Raw genomic sequence first — 21,517 nt, 5'->3', positions numbered from 1 at the left:
ATATAATAATATGACTTTTACAGCATTCATGGTAAGCAAAAGAAGGGTTGTTACTACAATTTTCTCAACAATTTCACTACCACTGAAAACATTATTCAACTTTATTGAATTCATTTACTCAACTTAAAAGGTAAAAAGGTAAAGCTATCCCTGTAACAGGCCATAAGGCCCATAAGGTTGTGAGACGTCAAGGCTCCCATATTTTCTCCAGACAATCGGCTCATAGATGGCAGTAAGTTTGTCAGGCTTACGCACTGGCCGCCCTTTACCCCCCAGAAAGATTCCTGGTACTCATTTCTGTTAGAGGTTGAGTCGACCCCAGGGCCATGGTGCAGCTGGAAGGATTAAGTCAATTGAAAAAAATCCACCTCATCAGGACCCAAACCTGTGACCTTCCGGCTTGTAGCATAGTGCCTCAACCAACTACACTACCAGGTGCCCCAATTTAATCAACTTAGTTTATATATCTGAAACAAAATTATTAACAACATTGTGTGACTTCATGTTTGCAGGAATGCCTGCACTACAACAGAAGTGAGGGCATTTTGGCAAAGAAGTGGCAGGTAATCAGTTTTCAACAGATCAGATAATTCCAAAAATGAAGGTATCAGTTTCGCATTAGAACCTTCCTACTTTCTGCAACTACAGTGTCAACTGAATGTTATGGGTTATATCTTCTGAGAGGAAGTTGCCAATTCAGAAATTGCTACTGCCACTTCTAGTATTATATGAAACATTGTATTATGGCTCTTAAGTGCCTCATAAATAATTTTGGAACTAAAAACTTGTGTATAACTATGTTTACAATTATCTAGAATAATTCCATAAAAACTGAAAATTTGATAAGAGAACAAATTATGTTAAGTTCTGTACAGAATAATAAATTAAGAATATATATATATATATATATATATATATATGTAAGATACCCGGAAAGTAAAGATACAAAGTTACAAAAATATTTGTAAAGCATTTTCTTTGATTCACATGTAGCACTTTTACAACACACCTTTATTGACTTTTCAACACAGTCACCATGGATCACAATGCACTTAGTGAGCCTGGGAACAAGTTTTTTTATTCCAGCATCATAGAAATCTCCCACCTGCTCTCTTAGCCAGAGAGAACAGTTCTTGCCATTTCTGGACATTGTAGATGAAGTTCATCGATGGTTAAACGTCTATCAGCACAAATGTTTTCATCATTTTTTTGGATGATTTCATCAGTGACAACGGATGGTCTGCCACTCCTTATTTCATCATGAACATCACTCCTCCTCACTTCAAACTGACAATACCATCTTGCCACATTCTGCCTGTTCACATCTTCGCCATAAAAGGAAATAAGGTGGCGATGAATTACAGCAGCAGTATTTCCTTTCACATGAAGAAATCGAATTACTGCATGAGCCTCACATCTGGTGGGATTCTGAATCGACATGGCCATTTTAAACACACACTGCAAGAACAAAATTGCCATAACTGTGGCCGGTGAACTCAGCCCTGTCATACTGTTCCTATCTCACATGGCAGCACTGCCATTTCTCCAAAAAAAAAAAGTCACTTGCATTTTTACTGAACTTGTAGCTTTACTTTCCGGATATCCCTCGTATCTCATATTTTGGATTCCTTTATGAAGTTAAGCTTCTCATTGACTGCCTGCATGGTGGACTAAGTGATGCTACAGTTTACATCCCATGTTTTAGCTTTATGACTTGTGAATAAATTATAAATGTTATGTGAATAACTGAGAAGGAAGAGACTATTATATTAACTGTTAGCTCACTTGCATGGAGGATTAAGTGATCCTATAGTGTACATCCCATGCTTTAGCTTTATGACTTGTGGAGGAAATGAGAAATATTTTGTTGACAACAAAAAAGGAAGAGATTAATGTGTTATGTATTAACTCATTTTCATACTGAGATTGAAAACAAAAATGACAACATAAAATTACAGGAGCATATAAAGTATCATTAGATTCATACTCTTTTGAATGCATATGAGAATGATGCACTCCACATAAGGTGAATTATTTGGTTTGTTAGACAGTGTGGTTGATGCAAACTGGTGATAGATAACTGGAAGCAATAACTGTCTAATGTACAATACTTTAGAATCGAGAACATCTGACTCCAAAAAAATAAATAACATATAAAACATAAAAGTCATGTTGTTAAGTATCATATCATTCATGTCTCAATGTGAGACAGAAATAAGCCTTAATATTATGAATATAATTTACAGCTATTAAAATAATCTGGCTATAAGACATAGATATTCTTACATAAAATGAATGTATGTTATTCCAGTTAAAATTTACAGACTACACAATTCTCTTATACTCTAATTTGTACTAGTGTTTCTCATGCCAGAGCGATAAATTAATTTAAAACAAAAAATTACTGCAGCAATGGCTGCAGTGTTATCAGACTTAAAACTGATAACACATTATGTCTTTGCACGTATGACAAGCCAGTTTTCAGGACTTAAGGCACATCTGTGTAACACAGTGATTAACAACACTTCTGCTTACATACTGTGCAACTTTCTTCTGTCCTAATCATTACTGCTTTGTGACTGATGCCTACCACATCACACCAAGGGTAGGGAAAGTAACTCTTGAGGACTAAAGCAGATGCCAACAGTTGCAGAAATGTCCAAACTGATGACACACTTGACAGTCACAGCCAAGTTCATAGGGTGTCCTGTCAAGAAAAGATGTCATCAGCTGGTCTTCAGTACTGTTCTGAGATCGTCTGGAAGAGTACAAATTATATCGGCCATTCGAAGACGTAGCTGATCTTTTGTTGAACTGCTCAGGGGTAATTCGTTTGTTTCGCTTTGCTCCAGTTTGTGACGTATTCTCAATATCATGTCCACAACTTCCACTTCCTGTTTCCCTTGAACCCATACTTTCAGATCCTGAAAGTTACAATACATTTCATCACTAGAATGCTGATGAAGGTGTCCATTTAACACAATTTTAACATCATATTCTTACCCTGTACATTGCTGTTTCACCTATGCAGTGTCAAGTTGGATCGGAAGTTGGCTATGAATGGTAGGTCTGGAAGGTGACAGTAATATAGTATCTAAAGATACTGGGTGCCGGTCACGGTAGCCTAGCAGTCTAAGGCATGTACTGTCTTCGCTTGCTTGGAAGCCGGGATCGTGGGTTCGAATGCCACTCAGGGCATGGATGTTTAGTTTGTGTGCGTGCATTTTTCTGTGTTTGCGACAGGTAGAGGCCTTGTGATGAGCTGATCACCCGCCCAAGGAGTCCTACCGTATGTCTAAGATCTAGAAAAACCGAAGTTCATGGAGGTAGGCCTAGGCCCAATGGGGGGGGGGGAAGATACTGGGTATGAGGAATCAAGGAAATCCACAAAACCATGCTGAATAGCTAGTTTTCTGAACAGGACTTGAACTGGCTTCCTCCTAATAATCAAATACACGTACATTATTGCTGCAGCAATTAAATGCAGATGTAGGGCCTCATTTTACATACACAGAAGACAAAAATTTTTGATGCAACATACAAATAAATGCTTCACTATGGGTAGCATGCAATTTAAATTCAGTTATGTTTCTGACTGCATAAGGTTTTGGCTTACCACAGTTCAATGCTGAAATTTTATCTGTTAAGAAAATAAAACAAACCACTCAATCTAGCCAACAGTGTTTATTCAAGGCACCAAACACATGAGTATGGGAAAAAATGTAGTAGTCTACATAAGACAGCAACACATGTTTATATGCTGCATTCCTGACAAATGCTTAGGCACTGTTTCTTGAATGGTGCTGCTGATGACAAATATTCCCCTTGAACTGGCTTCCTGGAAGAAAACTGCAACATTCATTAAGGTTGAGGGGGAACTCTTAAGGCATATCATGGCAGCTGAGGACAAGGAACTGTGCTTCCTGTGAACAGCACATTATATAGAGTAAAATAGCCAAAAAAAGGAGTTTTATGGTGAAGCAGCAGAATATTACTGGATTCTCATGGATTCAAAAAAAAATTCAGAAAATCTATCATGACAAAGAATAATACTGCAGAAACTGCTGGAATAATTACAATTATTTAAACAACATGTAGAATTTTACTTTGTTTCTATGGTACTGAGGCTGAAATGAAAGACTCCTTTAACCAAACTGTCTTAATACCTTTACTTGCACCTTCAATTTGACCCATCAACTTAGAATGTAGCATATGTAAGGCACCTTGTTGCAAAAAATGAGATACTATAAAATGATGAGGTGTGGTAAAGATATTAAAACAATTTCACACTATCATAAAAATGTATTATTATGGGCTCAATTGTACAGGCAAGTTGCAAGAAGGTGGTCACTGAAACCCAACTGAGTGGAATAAGGAAAAAGAGCCCAATCCAATCCAGTGGGAAGGTGGGTAGAAAAACAGACATTGTAAACGGCAAACCACTACATGGTGTCATAACCCATATGACCACAATCTGAAGAATTCTTTCATCTACATTTCAAGAAAAAAAGTGAGCATCATGCCAGTAACTTACATGTAAATAAATGGAAATCAGAGACCAGAACTAAAAATTCATCTTTCTCAACTCTGGAACATTCTTAACCCTTTCCCTGGGTATGACAGAATATTCCATTATGATGCAACGTTAACATACTTGGTTTGATTAACCATTACATACTCTTATTTCAACTGCATTTAGCTCATGAGTGTGATGAACTAGAGGGATGGTGCATTTACAGTTCTTAACAGATGGAATTTTGTTGCCTAGAGGGCAGCACTAAGCAAGATGTGCAGCATAATACCTGTCATTCAGCCAATCTTTCTCCGCTGCATGTGCTCAGTTGACTCTTTGTTTCAGTATTTGTAAAATGGCATGAAGTAGTTTGAAGAGTAAGCATGTTTTTTAAACTTTAATGGATCAAAATATGAATAATATGATGAAAATACAACATAATAATTAGTTGCAATGTAAAGTATGTAAAGTTACTTGGTCAAAGGGGGGGGGGGTAGTTGCACCAAAGCAGATTAAACTCCCCAGGTAAGTGGTTAATGTTCTATTCTTCTGGTCTTAATTTCAGTCTATAACATGGCTATGTCACCAGTTCTGAGGTATAGATCATAACTACAGCGATGCTGGCAGCTACTCCATATACGAGGTGGTATCGGAAAGTTCGCGGACTGTTACTGCTGTAACTGCTTGGTGAAAGATGAGAGGGGAGGCCAAGGTCACACTTCCGCAAGCCTACTGCATTGGTCTGACATGTGACACTGCGCTCTGAACACACATTAGTTTTACATGAATTATTGTACATGACGATGTGATGCATTGTGTTGTATATGACGGTGTGATGTATTGGATATTATTAATGTAACAGGTATATGGTGGATAGAATAATTACAATGGTTACAGTTCATAAGCAACATTTTATTGAATCCGAATGTAATATTTATTGATAATTATGAAATGTAACAGCACAGGCTTGTCACATACTGTAACTCGACTTTCACCGATGTTATCCCCCAGAGGGCAAACAAGACTTATTTTGAACTAAGGGAAGCAAATAAGAATAGTCACGTTGCTTCACAGAGAAACTGGAAAACATCAGTTAAAGTCCGAGAAAACAAGCCAAGGTCCAGGAAGACACATCATGTGAAATAACAACAGAATGTTCTAGAACATTCCTATATGATGAACTTTGTACCCTCCAAGGAAGCTTTCACAAAGCCCCCATCCCACAGACAGGGCTATAAAAACCCTGACCCAAACCGTCCAAAACGCTCTCTAATCTGATTACGAAGTTTAGTCTATAGGACGGTACTCTGTCAGTTAGGAGTCGGACACTGCTAAAGCCTTAAGCAGACTTGCTGTTGTTACAGTTGTACATATTTACTGTGTAATAAACTCTCTTGAATTAAGCATCTTCCAGCAGTTTATCTCACCAAAACGACGGACAACGTTTGCCGCTCGACCGACTCCGTCAAGACCAAGCCACAAGTACGAGTATCCACTCTGTCGCCCGACAGTGTGGCATACGACAGAATGATTTTCGACTTTGTGTTTCATTTTGTTTGCGACAGATGGCAAATTCAAGCAACGTGTCTGCATCAAGTTATGCATGAAGTTTGGCAAATCTGCTACTGAAACCATTGAAACACTTCATGAGGCTTTTGGAGAACATTCTTTTAGACAGACAGTGGTTTTTGAATGGCATTCATGTTTCAAGGCTGGGTGTGTGTCAGTTGAAGATGATGAACATTCAGGGCGATCAAGCACCAGCAAAACAACAGAAAATGTTGAAAAAATTCGAGAACTCATCCACAAAGTCCATCACCGAAAACTTCATGAGCTTGCTGACAGTGGTGGGATCAGTTATGGAGCTTTCCAGGAGACCTTAACACAAAATTTGAACATGCGCTGAATTGATCCTTCATCATGACAACGCATCCGCCCACACATCCCTGAAAACCACAGAGTTTGTGACTAACAACAAACATGGTTATCATTCCCCATTCTCCCTACTCACTGGACTTAGCCCCCATGACTTCGCTTTGTTTGTCAAATTAAAAATGAAGCTGAATGGATGACATTTTTGAAACAGTGTCATCCAAAAGGAATCGCAAGTGGTACTCGACAGCATTAAGGAAAATTACTTCCACGGTGCTTTTGAAGCGTGGAAAAAAATGATAGGATCACTGTGTATGTTCCCAAGGAGATTTATTTTGAAGGAGAAGGCAGCCAAAATTGAGTAAGTTAAGCCAGCATCTCTTCTTTTATCTAGTCTGGGAACTTTCTGATAGCACCTTGTACCTTGTATGTAATGTGCTGCAAACATCAATTATGCACAATACAAAATAATAAAGAAATTATAGTCAGAACAAAGTACACATATAAACTACATACTACACCACAAATGAAAGACACTACATCTACAGGTAACTGATGTGGAACTAAGACATGGTAACAATGGAAACAAAGTATTCTAATGAAAAATGTTAATACTATTTATCATCACATATACATATTTGCTTTGATATATGTCAAAGAGGATTACAAACAGTATAACCAACCCCTTCACACTAATAAGAATAACAGTGAGAAGGTGATTTCTTGGAAGGAATGACTGAATACAAAAAGTTTATAATTGTGTTCATAATAATAAACAAATTAATTTGCCATAAAGTGATATGTGTTTTTGTTGGCTGTCAACATAACAAAGTAAGAGAAACTTAATGCTATACATTTTTACTTAATATCTTCTAATTTTGTAGAATATGTTACTGAGATTTTATTTTCAAAATTTAGAAATATGTTCTAGTAAAACTGCAGCAAAAACTAATAATCAATAGCTGAGAACCAGAATAAGCTACAAAGCAAACAGGGCTCAATAGTTCCACAGTATGAAAAGTATTAGTTTGGTGGCAGTCAATGAAACAAATAGGTATTGCCAAAAAAATGCTTTTGCATACCAACAGCAATTAAATAAGCTTACTATCTCAAAGTATCTCTAGATTAACAATGCATTTAAGTCTGACAATTTGAGAATCATTCTGTTTACCATGGGCCACACATGAAAAAAAATTAATATCACTCTCATGATAACTACACATTTGAAAATTGTCAGTTCACGGAGAATTTGAACATTACACCATAACTAATATCAGTTTTCAAGTTATTAAACAACGCTGATCCTCATAAAAATTCTTGGGAAACATAAGAAGATACTAATTACAGTGCTTTCATGCATATGACTTTCATGCCTCAAGAAATATGGCCTACTGCAAAATCCCTCGCAAAAAGGGGTGGACCAAAGGCACCCTCTGCAATTCATGGTCCCTTAGGCCACATATTTTAGCCAACAGATAAAGCCAACATAACTGCAGACTGCTTAGAAAACTTGTTCAGAGCACATGACTGTGACCACAGACCACAAGGGGGGGGCTCAAGTTGAAGCTCCGCGGGCTACAGTACATGAAGTCATGTTAATTTCCGACCCTGTGATGTCTCAAAAGAAATACCATCCTTGAAAATAGGAAAGGCCTGCGGTGAATGTCTCAGGCACCATCCAAGTGGGCCTCTTGTGCATTTAACACATTTATTCAATCACTGCCTTTGGCTTGCTGACTTTCCAGCACCTTGGAAGGCAAAAATCATAACTCTGCTGAAACCTGGCAAAGATCCAAAATTTCCATTTGTTCAACCTCTTGTCCAGTAGGGACAAACTATCTGAGAAGCTGATTTTAATTAAGAACAATCCAAAAACAAACTGAGGAAAGAAAGTTACTAAATGTAAGTCAGTTCAGCTTTCGAGCAGATCACAGCATGACACTTCAATGTATGAGGCTGCCGGTACTCCACGTTATTGGAAGTCTTGACGGGTGCACACCAGTTCGCAAATTGCACGTGGCTTTCAAAGTTCCTTACATGTACAACTATATAACTAAATTATGCAGGAGACAAGCAGAAGTAATCCTAACCTATGTAAATCCAAATGTATGTAGTATTGGACAAGGAGAAGCGAGGAAGTATAAAAGGCTTAAACTTGGCAGTGGTCAGCCTTTGACCATTCAGCTAACTGCAGTTTCAGAGTAGTTGCACATGTTAAGGCATAACATATTGCACAAGCCTTCATTGACAGGAAACCTCTGTATACTTTGCATAAATGTTACTTAGTACAGTGCAGTGTTAAAGGGTGCACAGAGTCCTTAGTGACCTGACACGGTGACAGCGTGTTTATACTTGTGCTGAAACTACGGTACAACAAGTGTAGCGCCTAAATAGAGAGACTGACCCCTTCTTCATTGAAGAGAAGGCCCCATTTTGAAACATGTACATGTCAAAGGGAGAATAAAATCTTGGCCATGGATCTTGAGAAGACTGAAGCCTGGAATGACTGCACTGGCAAAGGCCAACAGCAATTCACCAGACTGACCAACCATGAGAGGCAGCTGAGAGCCAGTTGCCATCATGAGTCTGGTTTAGTCGTGAGATAGTAGCAAGCTGGCAACTATATAAGCATAGGACATTGTTTGGATCCATTAAGAGGCAACGGCTAATGAAGCCAAAGAAGACATAACATGTACTGTAGTGAAAATTCATGTGTGTCAATTAGCAAGAGTGCTAAAATTACTTGTGGCTGCAATATGTAACAGTTCAGTACATTCAATTATCAATACAAACTCTGTGTACAGCAACTAACACATGCCAATATTTTATAATGTACTTATAATAAAGAATTCAGGAGTTATTTTGTTTTTGTGTTTGGCAGACTAAACATGATAGGACAAAATAAACTGCTGGAAATAACAGGATTAATGGAATAAAGTCAACCATTTCAGGATCTGTGCTAAGCAAACACTGGAACTGTGCAAGAACAGCAATGGCTATAAAGTGGCACATACCACATTGCATTGTTGGTGAAGTTTCACTTACAGCATCAGATAAAGCTTCCAACTGAAGGGCCTGTAGCTTCTGGCTTACTTCTCGATAGCGGGCATTGAACCACCCACTGAAGTTTGGTGACCGGAAGAAACGACGATATAATCCTACCCAATCACCTTTAATTCCTGAAGTGAGTTGTGGACCTGAGGTTCCCAATGTAGAGAGGAAGTCATCCGGATTAAACGGATGTGGTGCTGGAGCTGCCTGAACAAATAGTTATTGCTGTGATTTAAAGAAAACTGTAACTGCTAAGAAACCATTAAACAATACTGCAAATGATATGCAACTCATAATTAAGAATAAGGGACAAATGACAGGGAATGAAAGGGAATAATGACAAATGGTCGGAGTTTGGAACTTTAAAACCACCTCTGTCCACATATACCACATAACTTTTCATTTTTTAGTATTTCACACAGGCTGTCAACCACACTGAATAACATATTATGTTATGTTTGTGGGGCGTGCACCACAGTAAACTTCTAACCTTCATAAACAGCCACATTTTGCACCATATATTTGAAACAGTTTCATGCTACTTGTGTCATTTCCTTTTCAGATAACAGGAACAACAGGAAATCTTGATTGGTGGCTTTCCTTTCAGATAATTCGGAAGAATATTCAAACTTGATAGGTGCATATAGTTTCATCAATTGTCAGATTTTCTGCCAATGTGTACACATTTCAGAATTTCAGGTTGAGACAGTCTAAAATCAGTCTTTTTGTATAAAGGGTTAAGACTTCGTTGATCCCTAGGTATTCAAGTGCCATAAATATGCACAGCATGGCAAGGATAGCTAAAAATCAGTCTTGAGACATCTCAGCAACTCATTTACCACGAGTTGCTGAGATGACTGGTTGTTTTCTCCAGTAATTTTGTAGTGATGAATTCTATATGAAACACATACACATAACCACAGGAACAAAAGCATATTTTTTTGCAAATACTTCCTTCCATTGTGTATAAATGGATTTAGATTCCAGAGATCTTATCTTTCTTTCTTATTTGTTGTTCTGCACACAATTTAGTTTCTCTTTGAATCAGTTCAAATATTTCACTGTTGAAGAATATGTGAAACATATCTATTGGAGAATTACAAGGAGTGTTCCGTATATAATTACCTATTTTTTTTTAATGAAAACTACAACAGATACAGAAAGCATAATAATGCAGTTAAATAGAGCAAGATTTCAGCTACTTACAGTTATTTTTCCACATAATCATCACCATTTGTTATGCACTTTTGCCAGCGATGAACAAGAGCCTGTATGCCGCACCCGTAAAAGTCTGCACCAGCAGAGACTAGCCACTTTCTTACAGCTGCAATGACAGCATCGTTGTCTGGAAAATGTTGCCCACGTAGTCCATCTTTCATAGGCCCAAAGAGATGGAAGTGTGAAGGTGCTAAACCGGGGCTATAAGCTGGATGTGGTAGGACAGTGTGTGGTGGTCGCCAAACTGGTATGGGCTCTAGCGTTATCGTGTTGCAAGTGAAAAGTTGTTTGCTTCTCTGGCATGAAGCAGAAAATGCGGGCTTTCAGCTCAATCAGCGTCATCTTGTAGTGTTCAGAATTGACAGTCTCACCAGGCTCCAGGAAAATGCAACAAAATCACACCCCGCCTATCCCAAAAGACTGTGCACATCACTTTCCCTGCCGATGGCTGTCTTGAACTTCTTTTTTCTTGTGGAATCTGGATGTTGCCACTCCATGGACTGTCTTGAATTCCGGCTCGTAGTGGTGACACCATGTCTCATCTCCGGTGACGATGCTGTCCAGAAACTTGTCACCTTCAGCCTCAAACTGGTGCAACAGGTCCTGACAGACTTCCATTCAATGAGTTTTGTGGTCCTGCGTAAGCATCCGCGGGACCAATCTGGAAAAAACTCTGTGATAATCCAGCTTCCCCAACATCGTTTCCAATGCATTACAGCTGATATTAAGCCGTGCACACAGTTCCCTGGTCATTATCTGCCGATCTGTACGGATGAGCTGATCGAGGTGCTGTTCATTGTGAGGAGTGGCAGCTGAGCAGGGATGCCCAGGGCATGGCTTGTCGTGCACTTCACTTTCGCCACTGTTGAAACGCACTACCCACCACCTCACTGTGCTGACATCCACTGTATCGCCTCCGTACACCTTTAGCAAGCATCGATGGATGTCAATGGGTGGAATTTGTTAGGCAGTGAGAAATTCAATAACACATCTCTGTTTCATACGCACTTCTATGTCAGACGCCATTTTGGTAGACTGCTCTGCTGTCACTATCTGTTGCACGACAACCAAACTAACAGTACATTGGCGGGAAGGTTCAACCTTTACTACAACACCACCAACATTCAGTTCAGACGTTACATAGTAACACAAAAAAACAGGAGGCATTATATACGGAACGCCCTTCGTATCCTGAGATGTAAATTTGAATTTATTCTTGCCAAGCCTGAAAATAAAGGTCTGTTTACTATTACATCATCTTTCCAGCCATTTTCTCTGCCTGAAATTTAATTAGCAACACCAAATACCCTTTCTCATAATCTCTGCTGCTGCAATAAAACTGGCATTACTCTTCTTCAGTGCTGCTAGTGGTAAACAAATTCAGAGTATTAACATTACTACGTGCTGTTATGACACTATTCTTGGGTAAGCAACAGTAGCACAAGATAAATTACAAACAGCTTGTCTACTATTAATCTTCAGTTTCAAACTAAGACATCAAGAGCAAAATTCATGGGCACATAAAATATTCTTTTACCTTAAATCTTCCTCCCTGAGGAAAGCTGCTCTATGTTGAAGGCTATCATAGTTTATGATAATAAATGAACAAAGGAAACAAGAGCAGGATATAATTTTAAAACAACGACTGGGGAAATTACACAACTGAGTTTCCAGTGGAGTTTCCAACAAAGATTCTATAAGATGACTTGTATGAGACAACCAAAGAAAGAAGAAGAAAAATCACTTACTTTATACGGAGAAATATTCTTCTGCAGTGGCATAAGGCTAGCCATATACCTTTCTAGTGGAATCATGAAGCTCTGTGTCAACTCCAGAAGATGTCTTCGAAGCAGTGCTGACTGGACTTCTCCTGGTCTTTTCATTTGAACACCCTTCAACAGTTTCTTCAATATAGTTTTGTCCTTCTGCAGAAATGGGTGGTAGTATGTGTACACACCAGGTTTTGAATCTAACATTTTTAAATTTCCACCCTTCTTTAGTTTGTGCTTTTGGGTAGCTGCTGAAGAACAAAAACAAACATATCATTAAGTGCTTTGCTACTTCCATACCTGTTTCTAAGATTATACACCTTGCAAAGATCGGTTCTATGAAACAATGCCATAAGCCAAATATTTCTATCACATGATATAACCAACCACTGCCAGATTCTCTGCTTTCCCCAGTTTCATTCCCACTGTCACTTTGTCATTGAAGTTACCATCATTTTCACTCAGGCCATTCATACTGCTTTCACTACTTCCATTATTACTGATTTTACTAATGTCTAACTTCTTCATGAACAATAATGCTTTAAAGTATATAAAACCCATTGTGAAAACATAAATATGATTGTCTGTGTTTTCATGCTTTGATAGTGCTTCATTGCTAATGTAGATCTTGTTTGTGAGTGACGGCACTGATTAGATGAAGGCAGTACTGCTAGTGTTTTAGAGACCTTTATAGGACGTACATAGATAATTAGCTTCGTTGTTTACAAGCAGTACCCATATTATTATATATTAATTTTCAAGGTTTATTTTAGTGCAAAATGGCAAGAAATTCATACTTATGCTGCCACTTGCAGCATATGATTTCAGTGTTAATAGTATACTTCATATTATGCTGAATTTGAAATTATCAAAGCACTGGCTGTGGAGAATATTATTTTCTGAGACATGACTCCTTGCTGTAATCTGGTAAAGTTAAACATCCTCTACAATGTTGAGCTCCTACTCGACTACATAGTGCCCCCACGAATAACACAGTACTCTTCATGGTCATTAATGTGAGAACTTCAAAACCAGCACAGTGTCTAGTACACCATTCAGAGTGGAATCGTTTGAAGCCATATGGCAGAATGACTATGGATTTCTTGCCACTTTTCACTAAAATGAAGCTTGAAAATTACTATACAGTAATATGGCTACATGACATGTTCTATATCCATCTTTGGATGTCAATGTAGACAATTATGTACATCCCACACATCTCTTCAAAACACTGTTAATATGGTCCAAATCTGACAGTGCCATCACTACTAAAAACAAGGTTCACATTAGCAATGAAGTATTATCAGATTCTGAACTCACAGCTGATGTTTATGTTCTCACAATGGGTTTTCCAGGTAAGTCCATTTGGGGTCTGTGGTGGACAAAGTGGAACTGGGGAAGATTTTCTCAGAGTGTCTTGGTTTTCCTTGGCAATTCTTATTCTTATTATGTATTGTTCAAAAAAACAATACATGGATTACACCAGGAATAATGAAATCATGTAAACATAAAAGAGAAATCTACAATGAATTAAGAAACAATAAGGATCCTAATTTTAGAGTTTATTATAGAAACTATTCTAAACTACTGAGTACTGTTATAAAAAAGGCAAAAAGAATGGAGTATGATAAATGTATCCTATACTCCCACAATAAAATAAAAACTACTTGGGGTATTATAAAGAAAGAAGTGGGTAGGAGTACAAGCAGGATAGAAATTAGTGCAGTAAAAATAGATGGTAAAATATTGAATAATCAACAAGAGGTTGTAGGGGAGTTTAATAAATATTTTGCCAATGTTGCTGATAAAATAAAAAGACATGTTAATAAAAATTCCATACCTATGAATGATCAAAAAAATGAAGTAAATTTTATGCATTATATGAATCAAGATTTTATAAACTCATATCCAAATATAAATTATAACTGCTCTACAATTAAAGAAATAGAGAATATAATAAAATCTCTTAAACCAAAAAATTCTTGTGGATATGATGAGATATCATCTATTATTTTAAAATTATGCTCGCCATTTATAATTTCACCTATAAATTACATATGCAATAAAATGTTAAGGGGAGGAGTTTTTCCTGATAGACTAAAATATGCGATAATAAATCCTCTGTATAAGAATGGTGATACATGGGATGTGACTAATTATAGACCCATATCACTCTTGACATCTTTCTCAAAAATATTTGAAACTATAATATATACAAGAACTTTAGAACATCTTAATAAGTATAATATCCTAAGTAGTGAACAATATGGATTTAGGAAAGGATTAAAAACAGATAATGCAATTTACAAATTGACTACAGAGATTTTAAATTCTATGAACAACAAACAATTAGTGGCAGGTGTTTTTTGTGATTTAGAGAAAGCCTTTGACTGCGTTGATCATGATATTTTGTTGACCAAACTTAAATTTTATGGTATTACTGGGAAAGATCAAGCACTTTATGAATCTTATTTAAGTAACAGATATATCAGAACAGTAATACATAAGAATGATGTAAATACAGTATCCTCAGAATGGCTCAATATTAGGCAGGGAGTGCCACAAGGGTCGGTATTGGGACCTTTGTTGTTTCTCATATATATAAATGATTTGCCTAAAGTATTAAATAGATTTTCTACACCCGTAATCTTTGCTGATGATACTAGCATTTTATTTTCACATTCTAATATAAATGATCTTAGTAGGAATATTCTTACAACAATTGAAATTTTAAATAGATGGTTTAGAGCAAATAAACTATCCCTGAATTTTAATAAGACACATTGTATTCAATTTAAAACCAAGGCAACAATATCAGATACTTTTACAATAAATTATAACAATAATTTTATCAACAATACCTTAAGTACTAAATTCTTGGGAGTCGTAGTTGATAGTGCCCTAATATGGAAGAATCACATTGAACTACTTGTAAAAAAATTAAGCAAGGCTTGTTATGTAATAAGAAATATGAAACAGTATTTGTCTATTACAGCCTTAAAGGCAATTTATTACTCTTTCTTTCACTCCTTATTGAGCTATGGTATCATCTTTTGGGGAAATTCTTCCCATAGTTCTAGTGTTTTTCTTCTCCAAAAAAAAGCCATCAGAGCGATGTTGGGATATGGTAACAGAGTTTCGTGTAGAAACATATTTAAAGAGTTAAACATTTTACCATTTGCATCGCAATACATATTTTCATTGTTAATATTTGTATTGCAGAATAAACATCTTTTTTCATCAAATATTGACTCTCATGCTATAAATACCAGACATAGACAAGATCTTTATCTACCTCAAGCTAACTTAACTAGTTTTCAAAAAGGAGTTTACTACGCGGGTATAAAAATGTTTAATAAACTGCCCATAGAGATCAAGAACTCATCTCATAATTTTAAAAAGTTTAAGGTTGAATTAAGATATTTTTTGAATACACATACATTTTATACTATAGAAGAATATTTAAACAGATAAATTTTAGTATTTATTGTATTCTTGTATCATCTAGACGAGCATAACTATGCATGTATTTTATGTTTTATATTATTTATGATATGTTTTATATCCATTCTTGGATCTTTGTAACTTATTATTGTTGAATATTGTAGGATCCAGATAAGCATAACTGTGTATTTTATGTTTTGTATTATTTATGACATGTTTTATATCCATTTTTTGGATCTTTGAAACTTGTTATTGTTTGATTCATTGTACTATCTAGTCGTGTAATTTATGCATGTATCCTGTTTTATATTTAGTTCTGTGACATGTTCTATATCCTTTTTTGGATTTCTTGAACAAATATAAATACAATACAATACAATACAATTCCACCAACTGGTCCATAATCATTCTGTCATTCAACACTATACAGTCTTGATACAATGTCATTAAATACACAACTATAAAAATAGGTTTTACATATCCTAAAACATGAGAGTTTAAGAGGATTTAGACATTAGTAAAATCTAAGATAACGATAGTAAAAGCAATATGGATGATCTCAATGTAAGTGGTAAAAGCAGCATGTATGGTCTCAGTGAAAATGCTGACTACTTCAGTAACAAAAATGACAGCATAAGTGAAACTGGGGGAAGCAGAGAAGCTTGCAATGGTTGGTGTGACTATACTCAGAGAAGATTCTTTTTCCACATCTGCATATATCATCCTGAAAATTGAAATTTTGATCTCAAGTGAGATTATTAGAAATGAAATAGATTTTTTAAACATTTTCTATAATCTCATTCCTTTCTACAATCATGTGGGGAAATAATTGCCCCTATCAAAAATAAATGTATTTAAAAAGTACACCAACAGAGCATTAGAAGAATCCAAGGCATCAGTATATGTTTCATTAAATGCAGTTTTGAATCCAACAAGTTGAATGTCATTTTTCATGAAAAATATATTTGAAACCAAGCAGGTACAGAGCCACTGTTTTCATAAATGAGTACAATATGTGGGAGATCCAGTAAATAGGTCACAAATTAACAAAGAACGTAAAACATACCATATTCGAACCTGAAAAAAAATTTATTTCTTGACATATCCTCCACCAACATTGATACACTTGCCCCATCTCTTTACTGGCATGTCACTAAGACATGTATCATGCTGTCTTAGTATACCAAGAAGATTCTTGTAATGTGTAACTATACTAAGACACAGCATTATATGCATTCACTAGAAAACCACAGTGGTAATGGAGAAAAACGTTCTTTTGTTACTGGCTGGGGTGTTTCCATGATTATACAACTCCAAAGGAGGACTCCTAAATGTAAAACTTTATTAGTACAATAGCTAAATGAGCAAGAAAATAATATTCAGCATGAAAATATGTGAATGAGAACAAAAATTGCAAATTCTTATAGCATGTTTTCAGCAAGTAAGCCAGTCAAAATGATAGATATATGACTGATAACCACTCCTCCTTCAGTTCTAAAAACTCACATTTCATAAGTGCAAAACATTACATAACCTACATAAGTAATGCTAAGAGCTGAGCTCAGAAACATACAGGACCTACTTGTCAGATACTTTACTTACATATATGTGGAGCATCACATATTCGAATGATGTGTGGCCAATGTTGCAAAGTTTTTGCAAAGAATGGATTTGTTACCCCTAGAATAACTGGAGGTGGTGCATGAGCCTTTGTAGTATATTCCTTAAATTCACTGTCATGAATCGTAAAATATGGCCGAAAATCTGAACAGTACATCAAAGGAGTAATCATGCTGGAAAAAATATACATCCGTACTTTATCACTGATCACTAGCTTTCTCAAATGAAATGTTTTCATATATAGTGAGATTAGGATGCTTGGTAAGAAGCTCTACAGTGCAATCATATTACTAGTTACAAAATAATCCTTTGGCAAAGGGGTATTATTAAAAATATTCTCTTCCAGCCCATCACATCACATACAACACTATACACACAAATCTGGCATGTCACTGGGGAACAAACTTCAGTAGGATCTGAATACTTATTTGTAAATATTAATGCCTGTTAAATTAAAGATCAGTGTAAATGTGAATAAGATGTTAACAAATTATATGTAAGTACTATGTAATGCCAGAAAGTATCAGTAACAGTTGAATATCTCCTATAGAAAAGCTTGATGAGTCACTTGGCATGTAATGGTTATCAAAACCACTTACAGAACAAAAAATTATGCACAGCAGCTCAAGCTTCAATAAAATGACTGTTTGTGACAGTGCAGTCTGTAAAAGCTGTTCAGAATGAAGAAAATTAATCAGACTTACCTAACTAGAGCTTGGACCATCCTGGAACAAGTTGTAGGAGAACCAGACATAACTACAATTGGTTCAGCAGTGAGAACCAACTCCCAGAGTAGGTGAACATGTGAAATTACAGGTGAAAAGCAATGAAACATATGAACCTCATGCACTGAGGACAATACAGTTGGTGGTGGTACTGGAGAGAGATTCATTTCAGATGGAGAGCCTGGTGCTGTCACAGGACCCACTTTATTACTATGACTTGGAATATGAGCCTGCAATACACAGTACACCATTACACGTTAGTAGCATGCAACATGTCCTGTGTCATGACACACTATTCCATATAGTTATTAATTTCCTACACAGTATGCAGATACACTAAGGTAAGTGACATGTTTTATATCCAGCCCTACAGGGAGATCACGGATCCATGATGTGAAAAACAAATGTAAATAAGTGAAAAAAAGGAAGACATTTGATACATCATATTCTGCCTGATGAGAGATCTAGTTCCTCAAGCTGCATATTTAAATTTAATTCATTGCAAGGTTCATAATACATGCTCCTAAAATTCTGACACCAATTCTACTATTTACATGACCTACACTAAGAAATACACTTCTTAATTTAAGAGCACATCAAAACTGTATCAATACAAAAATAATATGATAATGCAAAGTACTTTCTAGGATATGATGCCATGCAATCTGGTAGTTTATGGGCATTACAGAAAAATAATAAGAAAAGAAAAAAAATTATTGTTGAGCTCAGTTAACAGACATGTGGGACCGCACACTGCTAACATCTGGTGATCAAATGTACATTTCCACTTTTTACTTCCTCATACATAGTATACAAGGTGCAACTGTGCAAGCTGTGGACAAACTTTGGGCGAAGTTCCATATATCAAAACAGGAAAAAATGTCAATATCAACATGTGTCTGGAAACATTTAATTTGGAGTTATAGCTGAAAGAGTATATTTATTAGTGCTCAAAATGTCCTACATGTTGACAGGGAAGCTGGTGTTGGCATAAGACAAGTGGGGGAAGAGTTCAGTGTTTTGTGCATTACCATTTGGAGGATACTAGATGAACAGCTGCTTTATGCTTACCATTTACAATAAGTGCAGAGTCTCATCTGTGCTGATTTTCCAGGGTGAGAGAACTTTTGTTTTGTTCGGTAACATGCTAAGCATGTCTTTGTTTCACCAATGATCTTTAGAGATGAGGCACATTTTGGTAGACAGCATCATCAATATTAACAACCAGTACCAGTGGGCAGAGGAGATCCTCATAGTGTAATTGATTCGAGACACCAGCAGCAGTTCAGCAATAATGTATGGACAGGGAAGGTTGGTGACTGTTTCACAGGCCCAAATGTTTTGCCCCATAAGTCCACAGACAACCACTACTCAACTGAGATTTCCCCTTATATGACCTACCAAAGCTACAAATGTGGTACATGCATGATGGTGCTCTGGCACATTTTAGCCATGCTGTGCAAGGTGTTCTCAACAACACCTATCATGGCCAATGTATAGGTATAGGAGGACCCACTGTATCGCCTAAACAATTGCCAGATTTGACTCAACTGGATTTTTACATGCCGCGACACCTAAAAACCCTTGTGTATGCAGCTTCTGTTGAAAACGAAGCGGCACTCAGCATCACATTGTGGACTGCTTTCAGACTGTCTGCAAATACCCTGGCATCTCCAAATGGATGTGGTGGTCCACAGTGACTTGTGTCAAGGTGAGCACTGAATCTTATGGAGGGCATTTTGAGCAGTTACTATAATGTAGTCCTTCTGCTGTAATTCACAAATTAAATTCTGGACATACGATGATATGGACATTTCTTCTTATTTTGGTATGTGTAACTCATGTTCAAAGTTTGTCCACACCTCTCACTTACACCCTGTACATGAGAAAGTACTGTGATGATGACAAAGTCAATCTTGAGATTCTGATAGATTTACATATTTCCAACACCCTTTAGTATTAAAAAAATGGTTTTTGGAATGCTGTCTGTCTTGTCTGCATGTAGGGATGTGTGCCAGGGCTCAAATAATGAAAAGCAAATTAAGGAAAAACAAAAATCTGAGGAAGCATAAGAATCTGTTAGAATTTAACATTTTTCTTATGAGCGTTTGGCCTGCACCAAACAAAAAAGTGTGTTAAATCAGGGAAAACATAAAATCAAGAGTTGCACTGCAGTACTGTTTAATCACTGGATGTTCTGGTTAGAAACTAAGGCACTGAACAGTGTCTTGGTATAACTAAATATCAATTTGGTATGAATGGATATTTATAAGGATATTTACTCTGATTAAATAACTTTCCTGGGGAGGAAAGCATGGTCGGCGCTGACAACCTTACTGCCACCTTTGAGCCGACTGTCTAGATAATGTGGGACCCTCAATGTCTCACAACCCTATGGGCCTTCACGGCCTGGTACAGGGATAGCTTTACTTTACTTATATATAAATGTATCTGACATGTATTGTTTCCACGTGGCATGTCCATACCAAATGTTTTGGATACTACTACAAACAATTCTATCACCTCGGTGACTGACATGTGAATGTTATTGCCATTTCCTTCTGTCACTTCTCAGTACCAGATACAATTAAGGAAGAAGGACAATATTACACAGTACAAGAATTTGTTATGGCAACTCTATTAATTATATGATTTAAGAACTGTCATCTAATCAATCTTTACTTTGTTAAGTTGGTCAAAACAGTGATTCTTTTCCATGTTCTTATCTCTCCTGCAATGACACACTGAACTCCCCAGAAATTTAAATTTTTCTGTGGCATTTAATGNGTTCTCTACAGTTGTCCAGACGAACTAAAAATTAACTAAACTCCGTGGCCTGTAGTCCGCAAGTGAACTATACTGAACGAGCGACCGCCACTTGTTGGCAAAGTTAGTGCTAACTTTAGCGGACAGAGGGTGTTGCTTGGTCAGCACAACAAATCCCCACAGCTGTCAATCTCGGTTTTCTAGACTTGAGCCGCTGTTTCCTTGAAATAGCTCCTCAATTATCCTCACAAGGCTGAGTGGACCCCGTTCCAGACCCACTACTTCTCAGAAAATCTGGGAGCACCGGGAATCGAACCTGGGAACTCTGGATCTGTAGCCAGCAACTCTAACCACTAGACCACTGAAGCATATATCTAGTAAGGTTCCATACTTTTGGCTTTATTAAAAAAAAATATGCCCCTGTTACCAATGATTTTTATTTCCATTCAGACTATGTGATCTCATAGTTCTCATACATATGCCCGAGTCATGCACACTGAATATACACATCCTAATGGGCCTCTGGTGGTTAGAAATAA

The 21,517-nt window shown here is 36.8% G+C and overlaps 1 protein-coding gene across 4 annotated transcripts in view; it reads right to left on the bottom strand.

Annotated features, from left to right (window-relative positions):
* Positions 1–941: 941 nt before the first annotated feature.
* The window catches only part of LOC111872855 (protein DENND6A), a 28,382-nt gene continuing 7,806 nt past the window's right edge, over positions 942–21,517 (bottom strand). The window contains exons 4-8 of one of the 4 annotated variants that reach the window (XM_023867069.2): positions 18,192–18,442; positions 17,470–17,660; positions 12,403–12,674; positions 9,400–9,643; positions 942–2,924 (exon numbers count right to left, since the gene is read on the bottom strand). In XM_023867069.2, coding sequence (XP_023722837.1) covers positions 2,629–2,924; positions 9,400–9,643; positions 12,403–12,674; positions 17,470–17,660; positions 18,192–18,442 — 1,254 coding nt within the window. In that variant the 3' untranslated portion in view covers positions 942–2,628. The remainder of the gene's footprint in view (positions 2,925–9,399; positions 9,644–12,402; positions 12,675–17,469; positions 17,661–18,191; positions 18,443–21,517) is intronic. The other 3 variants (XM_023867070.2, XM_023867071.2, XM_023867072.2) reach the window with 3 other exon arrangements.

The sequence above is a fragment of the Cryptotermes secundus genome, unplaced genomic scaffold (genome assembly GCF_002891405.2).
Source record: "Cryptotermes secundus unplaced genomic scaffold, Csec_1.0 scaffold298, whole genome shotgun sequence".
Classification (NCBI taxonomy): domain Eukaryota; kingdom Metazoa; phylum Arthropoda; class Insecta; order Blattodea; family Kalotermitidae; genus Cryptotermes; species Cryptotermes secundus.
This window is presented reverse-complemented; position numbering and strand designations above follow the sequence as displayed.